The following is a 24,532-nucleotide window of genomic DNA, read 5'->3' as shown; positions in this document are numbered from 1 at the left end:
CGAGCGCGGAGTACTGCAGGCACGCCAGGCCCGATTAGCCGCCAACCGAACTCCCGCCTGGCCTTGCGGGTAATCCGAACCCAGGCATGTGAGTTCGCTGGAGAGACTGCGCCTTCCTGAGGTCAGGGTGAGGCGATTTCCTGGGGTAGAGCTTGTTGCACAGCGGGGACCGGACTTGGGGGCGACGCTGGGCCAGTTAAGAGGCGGCGCGAAAGCCTGGGCGGAATTCACTTCGCTGGACGTTTCTAGTGTGTTTTACTTGATCCTCGAAGGAGCCCCGGGACCCGGGCGGATACGGGCCGTAGGAGTGTCTGAGCCGGGATCTGGGGCGTCGGAAGGGGAGACTGAGGCGCTAAAGGCTAGTGTGGGGAGAGGTCGGGGTTGGCCTGGTGGTCCCGGTGAGCGTCTGAGGACAGGCGTGTCCCTCCGGGGGAGGACCGCATGCCTCTGATTCAGGGGTTTTAACTCCGGGTGGGTTAATGAACTTGGGCAGGAAGAGGATAAGACCTTTATTTTCTTAGTGTGAAATTTTAGCTTTTCCTACCCCCATTGACCTAGCAGTGTTAGCCCTGCCTAAAAAAACTATGTCGTAATTTCAAGTGAGGATGTAGTTCGAGGTAGTTTATGCAGCAACTACGAGTTGGTATTTCGGCGCATTCCTACTTTTAACTTGATAGGATCTTGTTATTTAAATGCATTAAAAAAGAAGCATCTATGCTAGTATAGTAAAAAATTGTTCTTAAAACATTTTCGGGTCGGGTGCCGTGGCTCACACCTGTAATCCTAGCACTCTGGGAGGCCGAGGCCTGTGGATTGCCTGAGTTCAGAGGTTCGAGACCAGCCTGAGCCAGAGCGAGAGACCTCGTCTCTAAAAGTAGCCGGGCGTTGTGGCGGGCACCTGTGGTCCCAGCTACTCCGGAGGCTGAGGCAAAAGAATCGCTTGAGCCTAGGGTTTGAGAAGCTGTGATGCCACTGCACTCTACCAGGGGCCACAAATGATACTCTGTCTCCAAAAACAACAAAACAAAAAAAATTTTTTTTTTACAAATCTATTTTAATGTCATTTTGGGGGGGTAATTCTTTTTTTTTTTTTTTGAGACAGAGCCTCAAGCTATCGCCCTGGGTAGAGTGCTGTGGCATCACAGCTCACAGCAACTAGTAACCTCCAACTCCTGGGCTCAAGGGATTCTCCTGCCTCTGCCTCCCAAGTAGCTGGGACTACAGGCGCCCACCACAACTCCTGGCTATTTTTTGGTTGCAGCTGTCATTGTTGTTTGACCTGCCCAGGCTGGATTCAAACCCACCAGCTCAGGTGTATGTGGCTGGTGCCTTAGCACCATTAGTTCTTTGTATTTTAATTAGAATAATGCAGAAGGGTAAAGCTCCTCTGAGTAGTGTCACCGAGGTGCTTGTCTGGAGAAGGTGTTTAATACCTGTTACAGGGATCAGGGATCAAAGCCAGTCCAGCCCCAGCTGGCCAGGCCGACCACTGCATGCTGCAGGACCCAAACAAATCTCTCCCCTGCAGTGCACCAGTTATTAATCGGTTCAGTCTGCTGTCAGATTGAGATCTGAGATCTTTCCAATCGCAACTTTCCAATATAACCAGACTTGAAAATATTTTTATGCTATAAGCTGGTCATTCTGATATTTTTTTATTAAAGAGTTTTAAGCGTGCAGGCCAGAGAATCTGTAGCTCACCTCTGTCTTGTAGAAATAAAACACAAAAACACATGTCATTTTAAATGTTCTAGTAGCCACATTAAATTAAAAAGAAATTGTGAAATTCATGTCAGTAATGTTTTATTTAGCTCAACATATCTGAAATATTTTTAACATGTAAATAAGTTATTAATGTGTGTACATTTTTGTGTGTATGATGATTTGGAAATCTGGTCTGTATTTTACACTTAGCACATGTCTATTCAAATTGGCCACATTGCAATTCCTTAGTACCCATGTATGGCCAGTGGCTACTGTGTTGGACAGTACAGCTTTTGTTCATTTATCTGCAAACTTTGCAGGAAAGAAACGTTTGAGTTAGCTTCCCTTTGCTGAGGCCTAGAATGCCAACATTTATTTCATGATATTGAATAATAGTAGCTATAGTTTTTGAACACCTGGTAAACAGCAGACATTGTGCTAAAAATATCTCAGAGTTGATGAAATCAAGACATAAAGGTCAAATACTGGGCCCTGTCACACAACTGTGGCCAGGACCTAGCTCTGCCTTGACTGCCGGTGCTTGTAGATGATAATTTGGTAATATCTAGCATCTATGTGAGTGAGTACTGAGCCAGCACTGTGTCACATGCTGTACATAGGAGACATCATCTCTTCTAATTAATGTCACCACGTGGGTGACATTACTGTTAACCCCAGTGTAGATGTGAGACCTAGACCAGAGTGATGAGTGCTCAGGGATGCTTACATGGTTGTTACAGAGCTGAAATCTGAACCTAGACTTTTTAACCTCAGGGCCTATACTTATAACCATTTCTGTCTTCTTTTTGCCTTTTGTGACTAGTGGATTTTCTTCTCTTTCCTGGACATATTACAGTCCCTGGAGGGACAGGAAAGCCAGAAATGGACCTTGTGAGATTCGCCCTGCTCTTCTCTGGGCGCCGCCCCATGGGACTGTCTATCCTGTCATATCTGGACCCTCTCAGAGCCAGGTGGGCAGGAGGCAAGGAGGGGCCTGCATGGCTGACTCAGCTGGTGCCAGTGGCTTTCAACAGCTCCCTCTGCCAATGGCCCCTCGGCCAGAGGAGCCAGAACATGAAGAACCTCAGCTCTGACTCGAGCCAGCCCAGCCCCACAGCCACACAGGAGGAAGAAGAGGAGGAGAAGAGCTTTGGGACACTTTCGGACAAATACTCCTCCCGGAGATACTTCTACAAATCAACAGCCCAGCTCTATAACCTGCGGCTCAAGGAACAAAGTGTCGAGGAAGATGAGGAAAGGGAACTGGAGCCAAGACCATGGAAGGGCCCCAAAAACACCCCATACTGGTACTTCCTTCAGTGCAAACGCCTGATCAGGGAAGGAAAGGTGAGGAAGCCTCTGGATCGCACCGTGCCTGGCTGCTGCTCCCCTGGCAACTCAGTATTTTATGAGGGGCCACCCAAGCTTTTTAGTCTCCAAATACTCAGGGCTTGGTCTGCAGGCTTCTTCCTGTCTCTGCCTTTAACCGCCCCGTCCCCCGTGGCCTGTCAGCCTCATGGTCTTATGTGTCCTTTGCCACCCTCTACTGTAGTTTCTTTTTTTTTTTTTAATTTTTTTGTAGAGACAGACTTTATTGCCCTCGGTAGAGTGCCGTGGCATCACACAGCTCACAGCAACCTCCAACTCCTGGGCTTAGGCGATTCTCCTGCCTCAGCCTCCCGAGTAGCTGGGACTACAGGCGCCCATCACAACGACCGGCTATTTTTTTGTTGCAGTTTGGCCGGAGCTGGGTTTGAACCCGCCACCCTCAGTATATGGGGCCGGCGCCCTGCTCACTGAGCCACAGGCGCCGCCCTCCACTGCAGTTTCTTATTCCTGTTTCCTGCCCTGGGCTTCCACTGGACTCCTGACCCGTGTGTCCAGCTTTCTTCTCCCCATCTCCCTTTTTCTTAACCACACAAGCAGCTGTATAGATCCAAGCCTGAAATTTTGTTCCCAAACTTGTTTCCCCTACATTTTCTTCATCTTACTAAATGGCAACCCCATTCCATTCATCCAGGTCAAGTGACCCTTGGTGGTCATTGACCTCATCACCTTTGATCCCTCGTCCCTGTAATAGGTGTATTAAATACATTCTTCATTACTTTCTTTCACTTATCAGCTCTACTTTGAAAATGTCATCATCCCTACTTCTCACAACCTGTCTCTGAATGCCCAGGCATAGTCTTTTCCTCCACCCCATCAGCTATCAGGACCCTTGTCACCTTCTGCCCCACCATCTGCTCACAGCACAGAGCTGTCCTTTATTTTTTTTTATTTATTTTTGTTATTATTTTTTTAGAGACAGGGTTTCCTTCTGTCACCCAGGGTTAGTGTAGTGGTTTGATCATAATGGAGAGGAGAACTGTCCTTTTAAACAGAAAATGGTTGATGGCAGGGCACGGTGACTCAGGCCTATAATCCTAGCACTCTTGGAAGCCCAGGTGTGAGGATCGCTGGAGTCTGAGACTAGCCTGAGCAAGAGCAAGAGTGAAACCGCTGTCTCTACTAGAAATAGAAAAATTAGCCGGGCGCAGTGGCAAGTGCTTGTAGTCCAAAGCTGAGGCACGAGGAGAGGAGGACTTGAGCCAAAGAATTTGAGGTTGCCATGAGCTAGATGGCACTCTAGCCTGGGCAACAAAGTGAGACTCTGTGTCTAGGGAAAATAAGTGGCTCATTTAATCCTTTCTTCAAAGCTTGGAATGTATTTATAGCATTTTCTTAGATACAGATAAGGGCATTGTGTTTATGTTTACTCTTAGAGGTATATGTTAAGATCTCTGATGGGGGCTTGGCACTTGTAGCACAGGGGTTACGGTGCCAGCCACATGCACCGAGGTTGGTAGGTTTGAACCCGGCCCGGGCCAGCTAAGTAATAATGACAACTGCAACAAAAACAATAGCTGGGTGTTGTGGCAGGTGCCTGTACTCCCAGCTACTTGGGAGACTTGAGGCAAGAGAATCTCTTAAGCCCAAGAGTTTGAGGTTGCTGTGAGCAGTGACGCCATGGCACTCTATTGAGGGCGACACACTCAGACTCTGTCTTAGAAAAAAAGAAAGATTCTGATGGGATGGTGGGACATATGGAATTTGCTTTAAAATTCAGTTTTGGGGCATGGCGCCTATAGCACAGTGGTTACGGCGCCAGCCATATACACCAAGGCTGGCGGGTTCAAACCCAGCCCGGGCCAACTAAATAACAATGACAACAGCAACAAAAATATAGCAGAGCATTGTCCCGGGCGCCTGTAGTCCTGGCTGTTTGGGAGGCTGAGGCAAGAGAATCAGGTAAGCCCAAGAGTTTGAGGTTGCTGTGATCTGTGATGCCATGGCACTCTATTGAGGGCACCATAGTGAGACTTTGTCTCAAAAAGGAAAAAAAAGAAATTCAATTTTGGGGCTTGGTGCCTGTAGCTCAGTGGTTAGGGCACCGGCCAAGTACACCAAGACTGGTGGGTTCAAATCTGGCCGGGGCCTGCTAAACAACAATGACAACTGCAACAAAAAAAATAATCGCGTGTTGTGGTGGGCACCTGTAATCCTAGCTACTTGGGAGGCTGAGGCAAGAGAATTGCTTAAGCCCAAGAGTTGGAGATTGCTGTGAGCTATGATGCCACAACACTACTGAGGGCGACATAGTGACACTGTCTCAAAAAAAAAAAAGATTCAGTTTTAGGTTTTTAAATTGTTTTTTATTCTTCTACAGATTGCCACACTGAGATCAATTTGCAGAGTGAGTGCAGGTTAGGGGTGACACAAGATGAAACTAAATATTCATCATTATGACACACTATTCTCTTTAGTTTGGTGTTCATTTGAAATTTTCCATAATAAAAAGTTAAGAAATAAATTGGGGGGCGGTGCCTGTGGCTCAAGGAGTAGGGCGCCAGTCCCATATGCCAGAGGTGGCGGGTTCAAACCCAGCCCTGGCCAAAAACCACAAAAAAAAAAAAAAAGAAAGAAATTGGAAAATAAAAAAGAAATAAATCACCTCCCCCCTCCTTCCTCCTCTGCTTCAGCCACCTCAGCTCCTTCAGCTCCTAGCATGCTCTGCGTTGGGGCCTTTGCACTAGCTCCCCGCCTTACCTTCTTTAGGGCTTAGCTCACTTGTTTGCTCGGCATGCCCTATTTTAGTTTTGTTCATAGCACCTATCACTGCTTGACGTACTATATGTTTTTCTTAATTACTCCTTTTGGGGTCTGTATTTCTACACTAGAATATGAACTCTGAGGGGTTTCTTGTTCACAGCTATATTCCCAGTGAGCAAATGTTGCCAGGCTCATAGGACTCAGTGATTATTATTTAAATAAACAGATAAAAATCCTTACAGGGTAAAGGGGTGAGTGGATGATTTATTGGGGGATGGTGGAGGGGGTACGTTAGGGATAGAGCAAAGACAGCCCTCGGCTGAAGAAGTCAGAAGAAGCCAGCTTACCCAGGGCTGCTGTCCCATATCATCTCAGGAGGGCCCCTAAGGCCATCCTGAGCCCCCTTCCTGTCACCCCATCTCACTACAGTTGGCCGAGGCCCTGGACCTGTTTGAGAGGCAGATGCTGAAGGAGGAGCAACTCCAGCCGCTGGAGAGCAACTACTCAGTGCTGATTGGGGGCTGTGGGCGCGCCGGCTACCTGAAGAAGGCCTTCAAGCTCTACAATGATGTGAGTGTGGAGCAGGATGTGCCAGGGGCAAGACTTGAGGAGTTCAGGGCAGATTTTAAACATGCCACTTGCTAGTATGTTATGCCAGATGGGTGATGTCACCTCCCTGGCCTGAGAGTAGTCTTAGTAAAATGGAAGTGATTTGGGTGATGAATGAGATGACATGTAATATCCTTCAGTACCTGCTGGGACCTCAGCAAGCCTCCTTCCTTTTCCACTGCCATGCCCAGTTTTCTTTCTCTCCACCTACATGTGCATACCTACACCATTCTTCCAGAGCTGGTCCTTTAAAAAGGCCTTTCACTACTCTTGGAAGATGGTTTTACTGTGCATTCACCTACCTCTTGGGCATGTCATATTGGTCATTGTTAGCCAGGAAGCCATTTCCTTGGGAAGTCAGGACAGAGCCTTGTCTGAGAGGACCTTAGACTCTGGCAGGAAAGATCTCTTCTCCTCCTGCAGCCAGAAGCTGGAGTCCCTGGGAACTTGAGGCCTCTTGTCATTTGAGACACTGTGCTCCAGGCCCATGGTCTCTAGATGGAAGCAAGGGGGAGAAATTGCAGAGGCAAACGATAAAGTAACATTATTTCCTTTACTTTTTTGATAAAGTAACATTATTTCCTTTACTTTTTTTTCCTTTTTATGTCCTAAGTTGAATGGAAAACATTATGTTCTTAAAAAGACCTAATAAAACATTATGGCATAAGAAGATTAGTGGCTGCCTTGACCTACCACCTGAGAGAAAAGAGTTCAGGGCTAAGCAAGGGGCAGGTGGAATGGAAGTGTCAGGGTCTTTGGTTCACAGGCCAGCAGCCCTTGCTGAGGTTTGGAGAATCTATATGAGTGACTACCCTGCTCATTACCTTACCAGAGAAGCCCAGGCCACTATCTTTCTTTAACCTCTGTTCTTTGCCATTTTGTTGCCTTTTCAAATTTTGGTTGAGTTACTTTAAACTTTTTACTTTTGAATAATTTTAGGTATATAGAAAAGTTGGAAAGATAGCATAGAAATACCCCTCACCTGGCTTGGCGCCTATGGCTCAAGTGACTGAGGTGCCAGCCATATATACCTGAGCCAGCAGGTTCGAATCCAGCCTGGGCCCGCCAAACAACAATGACGGCTGCAACCAAAAAATAGCTGAGCTTTGTGGCAGGCGCCTGTAGTCCCAGCTGCTTGGGAGGTGGAGGTAGGAGAATCGCTTGAGCCCAGGAGTTGGAGGTTGCTGTGAGCTGTGATGCCCACAGCAGGCACTCTACCCAGGGTGACAGCTTGAGGCTCTGTCTCAAAAAAAAAAAAAAAAAAACAAAACCCTCACCCAGTTTCTACCAGGGTAACATCTGACATTTGGACCTATCACTGGTGATATTAACCTTGGTCACTGGGTGAAAATGGAGTTTGCTGGGTCTCTCCACTGTAAAGTTGCTTTTGCCTTTGCCATCCTCTCTTTTCTAGGTATCTTTCATATCACTTTGTACTGTCTGGATTTCTCATTTTATTTGTCTCCCGTCTAGGGTGTGAACTCAGTGAGGACAGGCTGTGTCGTCTATGCTAATGCAGTGCTAGGCATGTAGTGAGTTCTCAAAACACATCTATGGAGTATGGGAACACATAGAGCTTACTTCTTCCTCACGGTAGGAATTGCCACCTTCACTTTTCAGATAAGAAATGTGAGGCCCAGTGAGATGAAAGGACATCTCCAGGGCTACCCTACTTGAGAGTGCTAGGGCTGGGATTTGAGCCCCAGATAGCCAGACTCGGGCAGGCTGTTTATACCCTTAGCAGCCTGTCACCATCCTTGGTGTGTGGCTTTACAGAAAGTTCTCAAACTTGAACACCTGCTTCAGTTCTCTGGAAGCTTGACAAGCTGAGTGTTGGCCCATTGCAAGAGCATGTAACTCAGCAGGTCAGGTGGCCCTGAGAATGAACATTGTTTCCACGTTGCTGCTGACTAGGGGCTACTCGGAGAAGCCCAGCATATGCCCTCACATTTAGCCCTTGCCACACCCTTTTAGGGCATTGATGCCATCCCTTTTTTCCTGGTGAGGAGATAACTCACCCACAACCCCTCAGTTAGTAAGCATACACCCCCCTTGATAGTCAGAGTGACATGGGCAGGCCTGAGTTGGGGACATCAGGAGGACCCTGCTGCAAGTACTGCAGACCTGGAGCAGGCTGACAAGTGCCCAGGGAGTATGGTTTCTTATTTGGTCCTTGGGGTATGGGCTCAGTCCTCAGAGTCCCTCTGATGGATGAGGGATTTGGAGAGCCAGGCTCTGATGTGTCACTTGTCCCTGCTGAATGCAGTGATGGAGTCCTCTCTAGCTTCCTTTAGGGTGGCTGTTCGTGCATGTGTCCAGATGACCCGGGGCCACCTGAGTTTCTCACATCTCAACAGATGAAAAAACGGGACCTAGAGCCTTCAGACGCCACGTACACGGCCCTGTTCAATGTCTGTGCTGAGTCCCCCTGGAAGGATTCTGCTTTGCAGAGTGCTCTGAAGCTACGGCAGCAGCTCCAGGCCAGAAACTTCCAGTTCAACTTGAAAACCTACCATGCCCTGCTGAAGATGGCAGCCAAGTGTGCAGACCTCAGGATGTGCCTTGATGTGTTCAAGGTGGGGATGCCCCTTCCTTCTTGCACCCCCTGTGGGAACTGGTACCCCATGGCATATGTGAGGCTATAGATTTACCTCCCCCAATGCAGTAAGGTTCAAGGAAGATGAGGAGGAAGCCCTGTGCTAGGTGCTGGATTTGCAGATGAATCCCATAAGACCCTGCCCTCAAAGGCTTCGGGCTGAGAGACAGCCAGACAGAAGGTTGTGTACCCTCCTGTGTGCTGTGTCCCTCTGTATGGGCTTAGTGGGGCATCGAGGAGAGAGAGCTTCATGTAGGAGGCATCCTCAACCTTAGTGTTAAGAATGAGTCAGAACTTAATGGATAGGACCCTACATTCAGAGAGCTGTGGATCCTGGCTGGTCACCATGTAGGTTCTCAGTGGGATCTCCTTTCTTCCCCTAGGAAATCATCCACAAAGGGCACACCGTCACAGAGGAGACTTTCAATTTCCTGCTCATGGGCTGCATCCAAGACAAAAAGACAGGTTTCCGATATGCCTTGCAGGTCCGTCTCTCGTGCCCTGCCCCTTCCTGTCCTGCTTCCCTTGTACCTATACCAGGGGTGCAAAATACTGATCCTGTGAGCATGCATAATTGTCTTACGTGGTTTTATATTTTCACTCTTGGCCTTCACAGCAGCCACTGCATCCCCTATTTTACACAGAGCTGGGAGAAGAGGCCATTTGTGGCCCAGTGAGGGGGACCCCTGGCTCTTTTCCACTTTGCTGGATGGCCTACGTGCAGTTGCCCAGACCCTCTAAACACATGGCCTCTGAAATCCTGAAGTTTACTCTCTCGAAAACTCATTCATCCCCTCCCATGGTGGCCCCCCCAGCCCAGCATCTCTGCAGGTACATCCCAAGTGTCTACATTTAATCCCAGGAGATTCCGTTGTGTGTCAAAGTTGAACACACTGCCCTGATCCCACCCCGAGCCCCCAAAGACAGCCCTCCTTATCAGGTGGGTGTTAGTGTTATAATTGGCACCACATCTGCTTTCATGGCTTTTCAGAGTTGGAAAGACCCTGAGCTTAGCTCAAACCCACCCACCTCTGCTGTAGGCTTTTCTGTGGTGAGAGCATTAAGCTGACATTTGTCTTTCCCAGAGCAGGTCTGGAGGCAGATGCTGAGTCTGGGTCTTAAGCCCAACCAGCACAGCTACAACCAGATGTTGATGGCAGCTCGAGACTGTGGCCTGGGACATCCGGAGGTGGCCTCAGAGCTCTTCCTGAGGCCTAGGAAGGAGGTGGCCCTGCTTCAGCCTCTAGCAAGCAGGCAGCAGGGAAGGAGGAGAGCCCAAGTGGGGGCAGGTGATGGCATGTTGGCTAGGCTGCATGTGGAGGTCCTAGAGAGGGAGCTGTTTTTGGAACCTTCTCAGGCACTTGAGGGGCCTCCAGAGCCTCAGAAGGCCAGGATGTTCAGCAAGGCCCAGCTGGAGGTGGAAACTGAGACAGAGCCGGACTGCACAGTGGCCCTCACCCCAATAGCTCTGAAGCCACCTCCCTTAGAGTTGAAGGCTAACCTCCTGACCCCTGGGGCCATCCCCCCAGCTGTGGTCTCCTTTGGGATGGTGACCACCCCAGCTGACAAGCTGGCCTTGATGGGGGGCTTGGAGGGCTTCCTGGGCAAGATGGCAGAGCATGGGCTCCAGCCTGACATCAGTACCTTCACGCTGCTGGCTGAGGTAGTGGAGCCAGGGAGCCCCACCGAGTCCTCACTGATCACCCTCCTGGACACGCATCAAGTGGAGGCTGACGTGACATTCTTCAACACACTGATAAGGAAGAAGAGCAAGCTAGGAGACCTGCAGGGGGCCAAGGTGAGGGGCTTTTGGCTGTGACCCTCACCCCAACCTCGGACTGTAGGGTCAGGCTTACCTGCCTCTCCGTTGTTCCCCTGGGGTTAGTGGGATCATCTGTAGCCCATGCTGGGTCTACCCCTGAGTGAGATGCCAGGAGTTGAAAAGCAAATCAGCCAGATGCCCCCCTTTACCCGCCTCATGAAGCCCCTAGATTGGGGAAGAGGGCAGCTCCCAAACACGTGATGCTGTAAGGGGGCACAAAACATGTAGGTCTTGTAGGAACATGTGTCTGAGGTGTCACTTGCTGAGGGCCAGCCTCTGAGTCCCCAGACATGCCCTGAGAATCTTCATCCTTTTATACCCCTGGGCCCTTGGCACTTTCTTTGTGCCAAACACTCTCCTGAGAGGATTATGTACATGAATTTGGTTACTGGTCAGACTGGAGGTCCTGCTGGTATGTAGATCTGGGGGACATCAAGGCTGTCTCAGGACTTGGTTCATATGACAAGTCTTTTTTTTATGGTTGGGGATTCATTGAGGGGTACAAGAAACCAGGTTACACTGATTGCATTTGTTAGGTAAACATGACAAGTCTTAATGGGATGGCTTTTTTGCCAGAAGCACTGCTCGGGGCACTTGATAGGGTCAAAAGTGACAGAGACACTGTCTCTGCCTTTGGACCCACAGTGCAGAGCACACCTCTGAACAAGCTAAACCTGACAGCCCTTCCCCAGCCCTTCCCTGACTCAGCCAGCCTGAGCAGGAAACCATCTCCCTTACCCTAGCCTGGGGCTCCCTGGGCCAGCATTTCCCATGCTGTGGTCGGTGTTGCCCTTGCTCTAGAGCAGTGATTTTCAACCAGTGTGCCATGAGAGGATCTTAGGTGTGCTGCAAAAATGTTTAAAGATCATTAATTAAATCATTTTCAAAAGAAATTTAAAGCACAGTGAGTATTTTCTTTTTATCAACATAATTTAAGTGTGCCACGGAAGTTTAACTATAGGTTCAAGTGTGCTGTGACATAAAAAAAGGTTGAAAAACACTGCTCTAGAGCCTGAAGGACCAAGCACAGAGATGGCTGACAGGAGCACATGGCAGCCAGTAGCAGGTGGGGATATGGAAGATGTTCTTGGAGAAGGGACAGTTTGTTGGAGGTGGCAGGTTGGAGGTCAGGGTGTTTGTGCAGAGCAGCTGGACTCCAGGCATCTGGGTCCTGTGGGGAGGGCTGGGCATGACTTGGGGCCTGAGTGCTAAGCTGGGGTCTCCAGTGTCCAGCCAAGGACTTCACCAGGTTTTTGCCAAGCTGGTGGGTTATAGGTTTCAGTGACACTGTGTCTACCTCACAGGCACTGTTGCCCATCCTGGCAAAGAGGGGAATTGTTCCCAACCTGCAGACGTTCTGCAACCTGGCCATTGGGTGCTGCAAGCCAGGGGATGGGCTGCAGCTTCTTGCAGACATGAAGGTGAGTGGGCCCAGGCCTGAGCAAGATACCTGTGATGCCAAGAACACTATGGGGGCACTCAAGGAGAAAGTTAGGTGGTAAGTGGGGGCAGGGAGAGTGGGGCAGATCAGCTTCTGGTGTAGACTGGTCATTAGTCCCATTTGGGAGAAAGTAGACCCCGGTGAGTGCTGTAAGGATGGGTATGGGTGTTTTCATCTTGAAAAAGGGCCCCAGTGCTCGAGGGATGGAGTATCTGACCAGAATGGGGATAATTGGAGGTCCTGGGGGCAATTGTCAGCCCCTGGAAAATCTGATACACACCCATCCAGCTCCCATGGAGACCTTAACAAGAGGACTTTATTTGTCACAGTGGAGGGTACTCCTGAGGATCAGGTTGGGGTGTCCCCCACTCTCACCATTTTCTTTCTGTTTTCCCTGGATACTGGTTGCTTTTCTAGGCTGACCACCGCCTTCTGGTGAGCACATGTCACCAATAAACAGCCAAGAGCAGGGAGATGATGTCCTGTGCATCATTATTTGCCTGAATTGGTTATTTTCTAAGAGCAACATGGGCTTCCTTTGAGACTTCTTTGAGGCTAAGAGGAGAGTTGGCATTTGCTTCACTTTGTGGGGGGTGGAGGTTTGGTATGGCCCATTGTTGCTACCAGGTTCTGCCATTCCTGTCCCTGGTCACTGTTCTTATGAGCAGGCCTGATGGGCAGGCAACTCTCCAGGTGGGACATGGCACAGTAGGCTGCTTGGTCCCAACCTCTGCCATCATCCTGCTGATTATACAATGTCTGTGATGTTTCAGAAATCCCAAGTGACGCCTAACATCCACGTCTACAGCGCACTTATCAATGCAGCTGTCAAGAAGCTGGACTATGCCTACCTCATTGGCATCCTGAAGGACATGAGGCAGAGCAGAGTCCCAGTGAATGAGGTGGTCATCCGCCAGCTGGAGTTTGCAGCCGAGTACCCTCCCACCTTCGACCGGGTGAGTACCTGAGCTCTGAAAGGCTCATGAGCCCCTTACCAGTGCTACCCCACCCCACCCCAGGTCTGCCTAGGAGGTTGCATTCTCTTCCCTAAAACTGGCCAATGGATTCCCTTAGGAGAAATTTCAAAGTCCTTAGACCATAGTCTGCGAGCTCCTATCCATGTGACTCCTTTCATCTGTAAGGCCAGTCCTGCCTTTATTGACTCAGTCCCACTGGCCTCCCACTTCCATGAGGTCACCAACCTCCTTCCTGCCTCAGGGTACTTGTATTCCCTCTGCCCCAGCAGGCTCCTCCTGGAGGCCTCTGCATAATGGGCTTTCTTGTGTGCCCAGCTGGCTGCCTCCCTTCACACTGCACAGCCTGTTCTTTCATACCCATCTTATAGTCTATGAACATGTGACCTGTACCTGCCATCTGTACCTGCACATCAACTGTTGTTTGTTCAGTTCATTGAGTGGGCAGCAGCAGGGCAGTGATGGAATTTGCTTGGTTCTGGCCAAATATCCTGCTATTCAAGCTCTGGGAGTTTGGTCTATTGAGCCAGACCCTGTGCTGAGCATCTCCAGAGTACTTAGAGCAACCGTGGCCTGGAGTGCAGCCCAGATGGGGAGGTAGACAAGTGGATTGGCAAGGACACAAAAGCCAGGTGGTCCGCGTGTGTGGGACAGGGGTAGTCAGGGATGCTGCATAGGTGTGACACTTGAGTGCCATTTTGAAGGCTTTGCAGAAGTGAGGGGATAGCAGTAGAGTGGGCCCAACAGAGGGCATAGCTGGGCATCTCTGAAATGTCCTCTCATTGATTGCTCAGTTTCCTATTCTGGTAGTCTTTTTGTTGATTCCATTTTGCACATTATCTTTTAGTTAATGGATTGTCTTCACTCTTTGGTATAGGGCCCAGGAGGGGTCTTCCTAGGTTCTACTCAAAAGTTACTGGACAGTGGGTGTGGTAGCTCATGCCTATAATCCTGGCGTTCTGGGAGGCCAACGTAGGTGGATCACTTGAGCTCAGGAGTTTGAGGCCAGTCTGAGCAAAGCAAGACCCTGTCCCTACTAAAAATACTAAGTAGCTGTAATTCAGCTACTCGGGAAGCTGAGTCCGGAGGACCACTTGAACTCAGGAGTGTGAGGTTGCTGTGAGCTAGGGTGAGGGCCATGGTATTCTAGCCCGAGTTACAGAGCAAGACTCAGTCCCAAAAAACAGTTACAAGACTATATCCTAGGCCTGAAGCTTTTGTGTTCAAGTCATAAATAGATATCCCTGATTTCCAAAGGTATTTTGACTTTATGATGGGCTTAGCAGAATATAACCCCATTGTTGAGGAGCTCCTTCGAAGGACTTTTTTTTTGAGACAGTGTCACTATGTTGCCCTTGGTAGAGTGCTGTGGCGTCACAGCTCACAGCAACCTCAAACTCTTGGGCTTAAGTGATCCTCTTGCCTCAGCCTCCCAGTAGCTAGCTGGAACTACAGGCGTCCACCACAACACTCGGCTTTGTTGTTGCAGTTGCCATTGTTGTTCAGCTGGCCCGGGCTGGTTTTGAACTGGCCAGCCTCGGTGTACATGGCTGGCGCTATAACCACTGTGCTACAAGTGCCAAGCCTCCTTCCAAGGACTCCTGATGGGATTATGGAATACCTATCACTTTCACACCATCATAAAATTCAACCATTGTAAAGTCAGGGACCATCCGCAGCGTTGCCAGCATTAAAGGAATGCATTTTGACCTGTGAGAAGAGTTTCTCAGGATGTATCCCTGTTCCTAGTGTTGAGGAGCATCTCTACTCACACTCCTTAGGTAGTGACTTTTTATATCTCTATTTGTGATTCTTTTATCTCTTCCCAGAAGAATCTATTTGTTATTTTGTGAAGTTTTGCTTTATGTGCCTTCAGGCTGTATTAGGTACATTGAAGTTTAGAATTGTTAAATCTTTGGAATCACATTTGTTTGGGGTTTTTTTGCAGTTTTTGGCCGGGGCTGGGTTTGAACCCGCCACCTCCAGCGGCACCCTACTCCTTTGAGCCACAGGCACTGCCCTGGAGTCAAATTTTTTATCTTCCTGTGGCAAGATAAAAATACTATTTGGCCTATCTTTTCTATATATTCTCCTACCAGCTTTCTTTTTGTTTCTGCCTAGTGTACCTTCTTTCTTTTTTTCTTCTCCCTCTCCATGGAGACCGCTGTTGCAGAGCTGAGATGATGGGTCAGAGGGAGGTGGTGGCTGTGCTGAGAGGAAAGGCTCAGCAGACTGGAGGCAGAGATGGTAGGACTGATTCCTACTTGGGTGGCTGGCGTGACACCCCTGGATAGAGGAGCACGGCAGCACATTTAGGAAGAAAGATGACTGTTGGCACATGGGGATCTGGGTCTGTCCCATGGCACAGCAACTTAGCTGGAACCTGCCTCTCTATAGTAAGCTTCTCCCATACCGCATATCAGCAGCTTTTCTGCCCTGTCCCCTGCAGCTGCCTGCCAGGGAGAACAAGCAGCAGGGACTAGTTTCCCTGAGGCCTAAGTCAGCTGCTATTGTTGGGATTAGCTGTAGGTAACAGGCAGTGACTCCCATCATTAGAGGGCTGCTCTGTACCCTGAACCCCATGCTTTTCCAATTACAGTACAAAGGGAAGAACACCTATCTGGAGAAGATTGATGGCTTCCGAGCCTATTACAAGCAGTGGCTCAAAGTGATGCCAGCAGAGGAAACCCCCCACCCCTGGCAGAAGTTCCAGACCAAGCCCAAGAGAGACCAAGACACTGTCCGGGAGGCTGACCTAGACAAGAGGCATTGAGGGTAGGTGATGGGGAGCACAGTTGGAACAAAGTATCCAGCCCTCATAGTACTTTGTGGGAGCCTCGAGAGTCCCTTTCATATTAAGGACAGGTCCAAGAGCAGCTTGACCTACCTTCGCGTGTCAGGTCATCCCTGCTTGACAGGGAAGCACACTTGCCCGAGGTCACATAGCACCTACAAGGGGGTGCTAGGATGCAGTCTCTGGTGAATCTGGGCTCCAGGGTACTCTCACTGAGTCCCACAGATTGCTGCTTTGAAAGAACAGACGCTGGCCCAAGAAGTTAAAATGGTTTATTTTTACAATCACAGCTGATAAGACAGCAAAGCCTTCACCTGTAGAGGCTGTGCTCCAACTTGGGCCTGGGACACCACTCTGCAAGAAGAGCTTCTCCCAGAAAAGGGAGTGGTGCAACTCAAAGTCCAAAGTCCTAGGTGGAGATGGGTTGGGGGCTTCAGCCAGAGCAGCCCCGGCAGCCACAGTGTGTGCACTCAATGATGCGGCCCTGCAAGAGGACAAACAAGTGAGGTGTTGCATCTGCCTCCCAGCCCTGCAACTCACACACACAGAAACCCTGCTGCTAAGGGTGCCAGCAGGACATATCCAATGGAACACATCTCACAAACTCTTATTAGACAGTTGTGGACAAGGAAAATCTGCTTCCCTCATGAAGACGTGAACAGCTACTGTTGACACTAAAGTTCATCTATATGTGCATTTAATTCATGTAGATTCAACATACACATGTGCCATTTACGGAAAAAAAAACCTGTGTGAATGAATCTTACTATTCTAAAAGAACATAACAGCCTGCAGTGAGCTAAGGCGGGTCTGCTACTGCTTGGTGGGCTGAGTGCCAGGGACCTTAGAGCCTCCGGGCTGGGAAACTTTTTGGTGGTGGTACGGGGACAGAAGTTGAGTCAGTGCCCCCGCCAGGATAGTCAGTTGCAGAACAGTCTTGTTCCCTAGGCCTAGTGTGGCCCAACACCTGCCTAAGGGCCTACGCAGCAGGTAAACACGGACCGTTGCTCTGATGTCTTCTACCTTTTAGAATTTGCTCTTAGACTCGAGTCTAAGCAAACAAGATCCTCTGATGGAGCCCAGCTAAGTCTAAAGCAGGCTCTGTTTTGGCCACAGGGTTGGAACATCAATCCCACTCCCCTCACCCATGGAATTCTGGGGCTCTCAGAGACTCTCTCACTTTCCATGGCTCAGCACGCCATCCTTGAGCCACCAAAGAATTGAAACCCTCAGCACTGAGCCAAAGCTTTTTAAATTATAGCTCCTGCAACAGCATAAATTGACCAATGAGGGAAAGGCCAAGCTGAAAGATAGGTGATCTGGCCTAACCTCACAGCTGGACCAGCAACTGTCTGCGAGGGGGCTGCACAGAATAGCCACTACGTAGTACATTCTTTGCCTCGGTCTACAGCTCCCTTTCAGAGGGGCTTATGCTTTGCACTCAGCTACTGCCCCCTCAGCCCCACTCGAGGTGCCCAGCCTACTTGCGAGACAGAAACTTCTGACAGAAGAAATGCAGTGACAGTCATATTAAAGCATCACTGTGAGGACTGGAGGGAAAGGGACAGGAACTCCTACTAACTGGCCACCCTTCCCTGATCTAGCCCTCCCACCACCTTGGGGTGTGAGAAAAGAAGTTCAATAATGTGCCCAAAGATGGAATTGAGATTAGTGCCCCCCCCCCCCCCCCCGCAATCTAACAAACATGATCACTGCCACACTACGCCCAGCAGGGATTTCTGAACAAAGGAACTCACTCCCAAGAGGGATGGCCATCAGAATGGCCACTACATTCCAGCCCAACCCAATAATATGAAATCCTTTGGATTTGACTAGGGCAGAAGTTTGTACTGAAAATAACATCAAACTTGAGTGTTAGACATACCACTTCTAGCTTGCTTTTGGGAACCCGGCAAATGCAGTTTGTTCCAAAATTGGTGTCCCGTGTCTGAATACACCGCAGGCAGCACAAGTTCTCATAGCCTTGCTTTTTCCATTTTGCAATCAGATTTTTGTCTGCATAGCCTTCTTTAATACAATATTCATACAGTTCTATGAAAAGACGGGGAAAGGGCATCAGACGATGTTGTGACAAATCTTCCCCACTCTTGGCCTAACAGCCCTTTGATTAAAAAGGACGTTTAGCCAATGTTGGCTCCTCCCATTTTTAGTGGTAAGAAAAAGCATGACTTGATTCTTGCTGAAGTTGCAAGGATTAGGTTCTTTACTAATTAACTCAGAAAGCTACTCAAGTTTAAAATATCAAGAGAGATTGACCAATTACCTCTGCTTATGGCTTTTCGCTTGTAAAAGAGGTCAAAGATATAGCGGGTTTTCTGGTGGTGGATCCTGAAGATAGGCCACAGAGATTCCACTTTCCTCTTTCCTTCATGAGGCTCTGTTTCAGCTGGGGTGAAAAAAAAAAAGTGTATTTGTTTTGGGGACTAGGGTTAGTCTACACAGTATAGTGTCTTTTTTTTAAAATTAATAACTAGGGATAACAAATACCACTTTCCCACTCAGATGGCTAGTCAAAATGGTGGGACCATAACAAGTGTTGGTGACTATGTGGAGAAAAATAGCTTCAAAAAAGAAAGAAATCCTGTTACATGTTACAACACAGATAAACCTTAAAATGTTAAAACTTGACCATGGTGATGGTGGCACACTTTTTAAATATACTAAAAACTCCTTAGTGATTTTTGTAATATATATCTCCATAAAGCAGTTATTTAAGAAAAAAAGTTATTTGGACATTACTGTTTTAAATTTAAAATGCCTTTTTAATTAGAATTGGAAAATAGATTGATTTTAAAAAATCATTTAGGAGAGGCCAAGCATGGTGGCTCATGCCTGTAATCCTACTGCTATGGGAGGCCAAGGTAAGAGGACTGCTTGAGCTCAAGAGTTTCAGACCAGCCTTTGCAACAGTGAGATCTCATCTCTACTAAAAAAAGAAAAATAAGCTGGGTGTTGTGGCATGTGCCTATAATCCCAGCTACTCAGGAGACTGAGTCAGCAAGAAGCTCACCTGAGCCCAGGAGTTTGAGGTTGGAGTAAGCTACAATGATGCCCACCACTGTACTCTACACAGGACAACAAAGGGAGACCCTGTCTCAAAAAGGAAAAGAATGAAAAGAAAGTCATTGCAAAACAACTTCTGTTAATACCCTACCTTTCCAGACCTATACTACAGCATAATAATTTCTCAAGACAATTTTTGGCATAGTGATGGTTACCCTAATCATCTTTAAGGTACCTCTAATTTTATTTCCTAATCAAAGTCCTTTGGGGCTAGGTAAGAGCCAGAACTGGACCAGTCTGAAGGTTCTCCCAAGACAGTGAGGTGGCCTATAGGAGACAACTGCCCCTTCAACACAGATCAGATGGAACTCACACATGCTGCAAGGCCATTTTCTTTTTCTTTTAGCAGTTACAAGGTGATGTTTGCTTACTACCCCTTCTCAGTTTTTAGGGCAGAGGAGAAAGATGAGGAGTGGTCAAGAATACCATACCCCCATTTCTCCAACTTTAAGCAAGTCTATCACCTAGGATTTTATTATTCAGCTCAACATTCTGTGATCTAAGCAGAAAGGCAATTGTTAAGGAATCAGCAAGTACACACTGCAGGTTTGCTTTGGGCAACACTCTGCTCTAGGTATGCAAGAGGTAGTGGGCAAAACACAGCAACCTGGGCTGGGGATAGCTGGATAGTCCTGAAAATCTAAAAACATCTCAGACTAAGTATGTCCAGAACTGAAATTTTCCTCATTCACCCACTCTGAAGCTGCTGCCTTTCTTACATCATAATCATAAAACCGGCTCAGCACCTACAACTTAGCAGTTAGGGCGCCAGCCACATAACACCAGAGCTGGAGGGTTCGAGTCCAGCCCGGGTCTGCCAAACAATGACAACTACAACCAAAAAAATAGCTGGGTGTTGTGGCGGGAGCCTTTAGGCCCAGCTATTTGGGAGGCTACTTGACTGCAGGTGCCTGCCAGAGTGCCCAGCAATTTTTTTTTTTTTGGTTGTAGTTGTTTGGCAGGCCCAGGCTGGATTCGAACCCGCTAGCTCCAATGTATGTGGCTAGTGTCATAGCCACTGGGCTACAGGCACCAAGCCAATGCCCTCTTTCAATTTAGCAAATCTGGCATTGCTGAACTTGCATCCCCATGGGATAAAAATGGGCTCCAGGCTTCAGTTTCTCCCCCTATCCAGTTTGCTCCATCACCAGAACTCCCTACTGTTCTATCACTGAAGCCAAGTCTTCAAGGCCACCCATCATCTTCTTGGGTTGCTATTTTCTTTATAGTGGAATAAGGGCAGCATGAACTAGGTCTTAAACCTGTATTTATCAAAAGTGAGAAAGCAAAGAAATGCCAAAAGACTACATGGTTAAAGAAAATCAGGAGAAAGTACTTCTTTTTGGAGGTAAAAAAATATCACACATATCTAAATACAAGGTAAGTTTCCCTGCTTTTCAAGTCACTCTCTAAAAGAGGAAGTAGATTTGTTTTTCAAGGATTTGTAAAATCTCTTCAACTGTAGCATTCTCCTATTTCCTTTATTTTGATAAAGAGCTGTTTGGGGAAGAAATCTCTCAACCCAAAATGACCATATTTACTGAGTTCTGAGTATTTTTTTTAGAGACAGTCTCACTCGGTCACCCTCAGTAGAGTGCTGTGGCATTGTAGCTCATAGCAACCTCCAGCTCTTGGGCTTAGGCGATTCTCTTGCCTCAGCCTCCCAAGTAGCTGGGACCACAGGCGTCTGCCACAACGTCTGGTTATTTTTTGTTGTTGTTGCAGTTTGGTAGGGGCCGGGTTTGAACCTGCCACCCTTGGTATATGGGGCCCATGCCCTACTCACTTGAGCCACAGGCCCCGCCTGAGTTCTGAATATTTAAATGAGGTTACTTGGAACAATCAGTTTTTAAAAAAGGAGACAAGTAGGCTTGGTGCCTGTGGCTCAAGCAGCTAAGGCTCCAGCCATATACATCCAAGCTGGCGGATTTGAATCCAGCCCAGGCCTGCCAAACAATGACGGCTGCAACCAAAAAGCTGGGCATTGTGGCAGGCGCCTGTAATCCCAGCTACTTGGGAGGTGGAGACAGGAGAATTGCTTGAGCCCAGGAGTTGGAGGTTGCTGTGAATTGGGATGCCACAGCACTCTACCCAGGGAGATAGCTTGAGGCTCTGTCTCAAAAAAAAAAAAAAAAAAAAAAGGGGGCAGCACCTATGGCTCAGCGGAGTAAGGTGCCAGCCCCACATGCTGGAGGTGGTGGGTTCAAACCCAGCCCCAGCCAAAAACTGCAAAAAAAAAAAAAGGAGGCAAGTAGTTTAACATTGAAAGGCAATGTTAAGGAGGCATGACCTCATAATAACAATGATTAGATGATTTGTAAAAAGCCATTTAAAGGTTGCTTTAAAAACTAATGCACACAAAAAAAGAATAAATAAATAAAAACTAATTCAATAAGTGGTTACACTGTGATCATTTAAGGCCAATGGATACTTGTGGCTTGAGATAAAATTTCCAGAGACAGAACATGATAGAGATTCACAAAGTGTAGGATCACACATCATTTACTGACAGTACATTCTCGAAAACTGTCACATGATGCAGAGACTAAATGATGATGTAAACTGTCAAAGACAAACCTGAAAAGTCTGAATAAAAAATATTTCATAAAAATATGAAAGTCAAAGAGTAGCATTTCCATGTAAACATATTTTGTATGACTAAATATAAATGTAACCAAAATAATAAATAATTCTAGATAGACCATTTGATCTATAGTACCTAAAGCATTTATATTCAAGTTGTCCAAACAAATCTTTTTTTTTTTTTTTTTGAGACAGAGTCTCACTTTGTCACCCTCTGTTGAGTGCCATGGTGTCAAAGCTTACAGCAACCTCAAACTCTTGGGCTCAAGCAATCCTCTTGCCTCAGCCTCCGGAGTAGCTGAGACTACATGCACCTGCCAAAACACACCAAAATCTATTTTTAGAGATGAGGTCTCGCTCTGGCTCAAGTGGTGTCTTAACTCCTGAGCTTAGGCAATCCACCCACTTTGGCCTCCTAGAGTGCTAGGATTATAGGCATGAGCCACTTGCGCCTGGCCCAAACAAACTTTTTTGAGGAACTTTTCATGTTAGTTTACTTTCCAGCACTTATAGTAATCCTATGGATTAATAAGCAAAGAAAACGTACAATTTCGGCTTGGCTCCTATAGCTCAGTGGCTAGGGCGCCAGCCATATACACCAGAGCTGGCGGGTTTGAATCCAGTCTGGGGCTGCCAAACAACAATGACAACTACAACCCAAAAAAATAGCCGGGTGTTCCAGCAGGCACCTGCAATCCCAGCTACTTGGGAGGCTGAGGCAAGAGAACTGCTTAAGCCCAAGAGTTTGAGGTTGCTGTGAGCTGTGATACCACTGCACTCTACCCAGGGCAACAGCTTGAGACTCTATGTCAAAAAAAAACAAAAACATGTAATCTCATTATATTTGCATTTATGCCTGGCCCCTGGAGACATAATAATCCTTCTATCTTTGGACCCAGCCTACCCAGAGAGAAACTCCCCCACTCACCTTCCCTCATCTTTTGGTCTAATTCATCCAGTGTTGGTTCAATCAACTCCCAGCCATCTGGAGGTGCTTTCCGGCTTCTTTTGACTTTAGGCATTTCCACCCCACACAAGATAATGTGCCAAGATCTTGGGACAAAACGAAAAGGCAATTATGATAGGCAATTACTTGGGAAGACTACAAGTAACAGGGCCAAGAAGATCAGTGTTTTTAAAGACAGCTGTAAAACAAAAGTACCTTAGAATCTGCTTCCCAAGAGTGTAAGAGAAAGATCTCTGGTCTCTGCAGTTACAGGCTCAGATTCTTGACCAGCCCTAACAATTATCCTGTGACTTTGGGGGTGTCACTTTTCCTCAGTCTCATCTGTAAAATGAGGGCAGTGGATTAGCTGATTGGTTGGCAAGGTCTCTCTTATTTTTTTGAGACAGACTCTTACTCTGTTGTCCTGGGGTTGAGTGCTGTGGCATCACCATAGCACGCAGCAACCTCAATTTTTTTTTTTTTTGTAGAGACAGAGTCTCACTTTATTGCCCTCGGTAGAGTGCCATGGCCTCACACAGCTCACAGCAACCTCCAACTCCTGGGCTTAAGCGATTCTCTTGCCTCAGCCTCCCAAGTAGCTGGGACTACAGGCGCCCGCCACAACGCCCAGCTATTTTTTGGTTGCAGTTTGGCCGGGGCCGGGTTTGAACCCGCCACCCTCGGTATATGGGGCCAGCGCCTTACCGACTGAGCCACAGGCGCCGCCCCAGCAACCTCAAATTCTTAAGATCAAGTGATCCTCACGCCTCGGCTTCCTGAGTAGCTGAGACTTCGGGTGCCCACCACAACACCCGGCTACTTCTATTTTTAATAGAGATGGGTCTCACTCCTGAGCTCAATCAACCCACCCATCTAAGCTTCCCAAAGTGGTAGGATTACTGGCATGAGCCACCACAGTGTGCAAGTTCTCTTTTAAATATAACGAATATGTTAGAATTCAAGTAAAGCCCATACAAAGAGCCAGGACAAATGTAAATAGGAAAGCATTTTTCAAACCACATAGAATTTCCTGGCTGGCAAAGAAAACTCAGATCATTTCTAATCTTTATCCATGGCAGACTGCTCTTTCATAAATTCAGTGCGTCCCTCCCAAACCCTCCTCCTCACAATACACACACACACACACACACACACACACACACACACACACGCAGAGCATCCTTCCATGACTTCTCCGTAACAATCATACAGATAAAGAATCAAACTTTTAACAGGTACAGTCAGAGTCGCAAAGTTGGGAATTTGCAAAATCTGACTCTGACTGGAGGTCTCCTGACTTCCCATATCACTAGTCTTTGCACTACTCCTCCCCTGCACTGAAATCCAATGATAAATTCCAGTCCCTGCTCCAGGGCGCACAGAGCACAAGAGAACGATTACTTTCCAACGACCTGGGGGAATTCGAGAACTCCAGCCCAGCCAAAGATTCAGAAGCGGCCTTCAGAGGTAACCAAATCAAGAGGTGTCGGGGAGTTTAAGAGGTAGAGGCGCTCAGGAAAGGCAAGACGGAAGGAAGATATCACGGCGGTACTGTAAGAAATACTCATAAACAGGTCAACATCTGAAATGGGGTTAGAAAAACAAACAGTATTTAGACAGAAGATGTTCCCGGCAGAAAAAACGGCGTGTGAAATAGGCTAAAGCAAGAAAGTCCCCTAAACCTACCATCCCCTCGGCAGAACGAACAAGGAACCTCGGAAGCTCATTTCGGCCTTTCGAACCAGAGGTCTGGACCCATCCCAGTCCAGCTGCTCAAATGGCCTTCGGGATTAGTGCAGACTACAGGTCCCTGTCCCCCACCGTTGCCAAGGTAATCGAGAACAGAGGGAAAAAACCTACCGGAAGCCCCAGCTCCTTTGGCCGCCACTT

General features: G+C 47.8%; 2 protein-coding genes across 9 annotated transcripts; one reads left to right on the top strand and one right to left on the bottom strand.

The window, feature by feature from the left end:
* Window positions 1-60: 60 nt before the first annotated feature.
* PTCD1 (pentatricopeptide repeat domain 1) lies at window positions 61-16,458 on the top strand. 8 transcript variants are annotated; one of them, XM_053556486.1, is made up of 10 exons: window positions 139-248; window positions 2,528-3,051; window positions 6,223-6,363; window positions 8,760-8,978; window positions 9,382-9,483; window positions 10,089-10,796; window positions 12,125-12,241; window positions 13,035-13,217; window positions 15,835-16,010; window positions 16,320-16,458. In XM_053556486.1, coding segments are annotated over exons 1-9 (2,169 nt in total). In that variant the 5' UTR covers window positions 139-247; the 3' UTR covers window positions 16,009-16,010; window positions 16,320-16,458. The 8 variants fall into 8 exon arrangements, with proteins under 8 accessions (XP_053412464.1, XP_053412466.1, XP_053412463.1 ...); XM_053556489.1 differs by lacking the exons at window positions 139-248; window positions 16,320-16,458 and adding an exon at window positions 61-121 and having other exon boundaries at window positions 15,835-16,137; XM_053556491.1 differs by lacking the exons at window positions 139-248; window positions 16,320-16,458 and adding an exon at window positions 70-121 and having other exon boundaries at window positions 2,561-3,051; window positions 15,835-16,137.
* BUD31 (BUD31 homolog) lies at window positions 16,284-24,492 on the bottom strand. Its single transcript, XM_053556502.1, has 6 exons — window positions 24,329-24,492; window positions 22,859-22,984; window positions 22,625-22,749; window positions 18,314-18,436; window positions 17,915-18,081; window positions 16,284-16,513 (listed from the first exon to the last, which is right to left on the bottom strand). The coding sequence occupies exons 3-6, from the start codon at window positions 22,716-22,718 to the stop codon at window positions 16,463-16,465; spliced, it is 435 nt and encodes a 144-aa protein (XP_053412477.1). The 5' UTR covers window positions 22,719-22,749; window positions 22,859-22,984; window positions 24,329-24,492; the 3' UTR covers window positions 16,284-16,462.
* Window positions 24,493-24,532: the final 40 nt, after the last annotated feature.

Source organism: Nycticebus coucang, chromosome 12 (genome assembly GCF_027406575.1).
Source record: "Nycticebus coucang isolate mNycCou1 chromosome 12, mNycCou1.pri, whole genome shotgun sequence".
Classification (NCBI taxonomy): Eukaryota; Metazoa; Chordata; class Mammalia; order Primates; family Lorisidae; genus Nycticebus; species Nycticebus coucang.
This window is presented reverse-complemented; position numbering and strand designations above follow the sequence as displayed.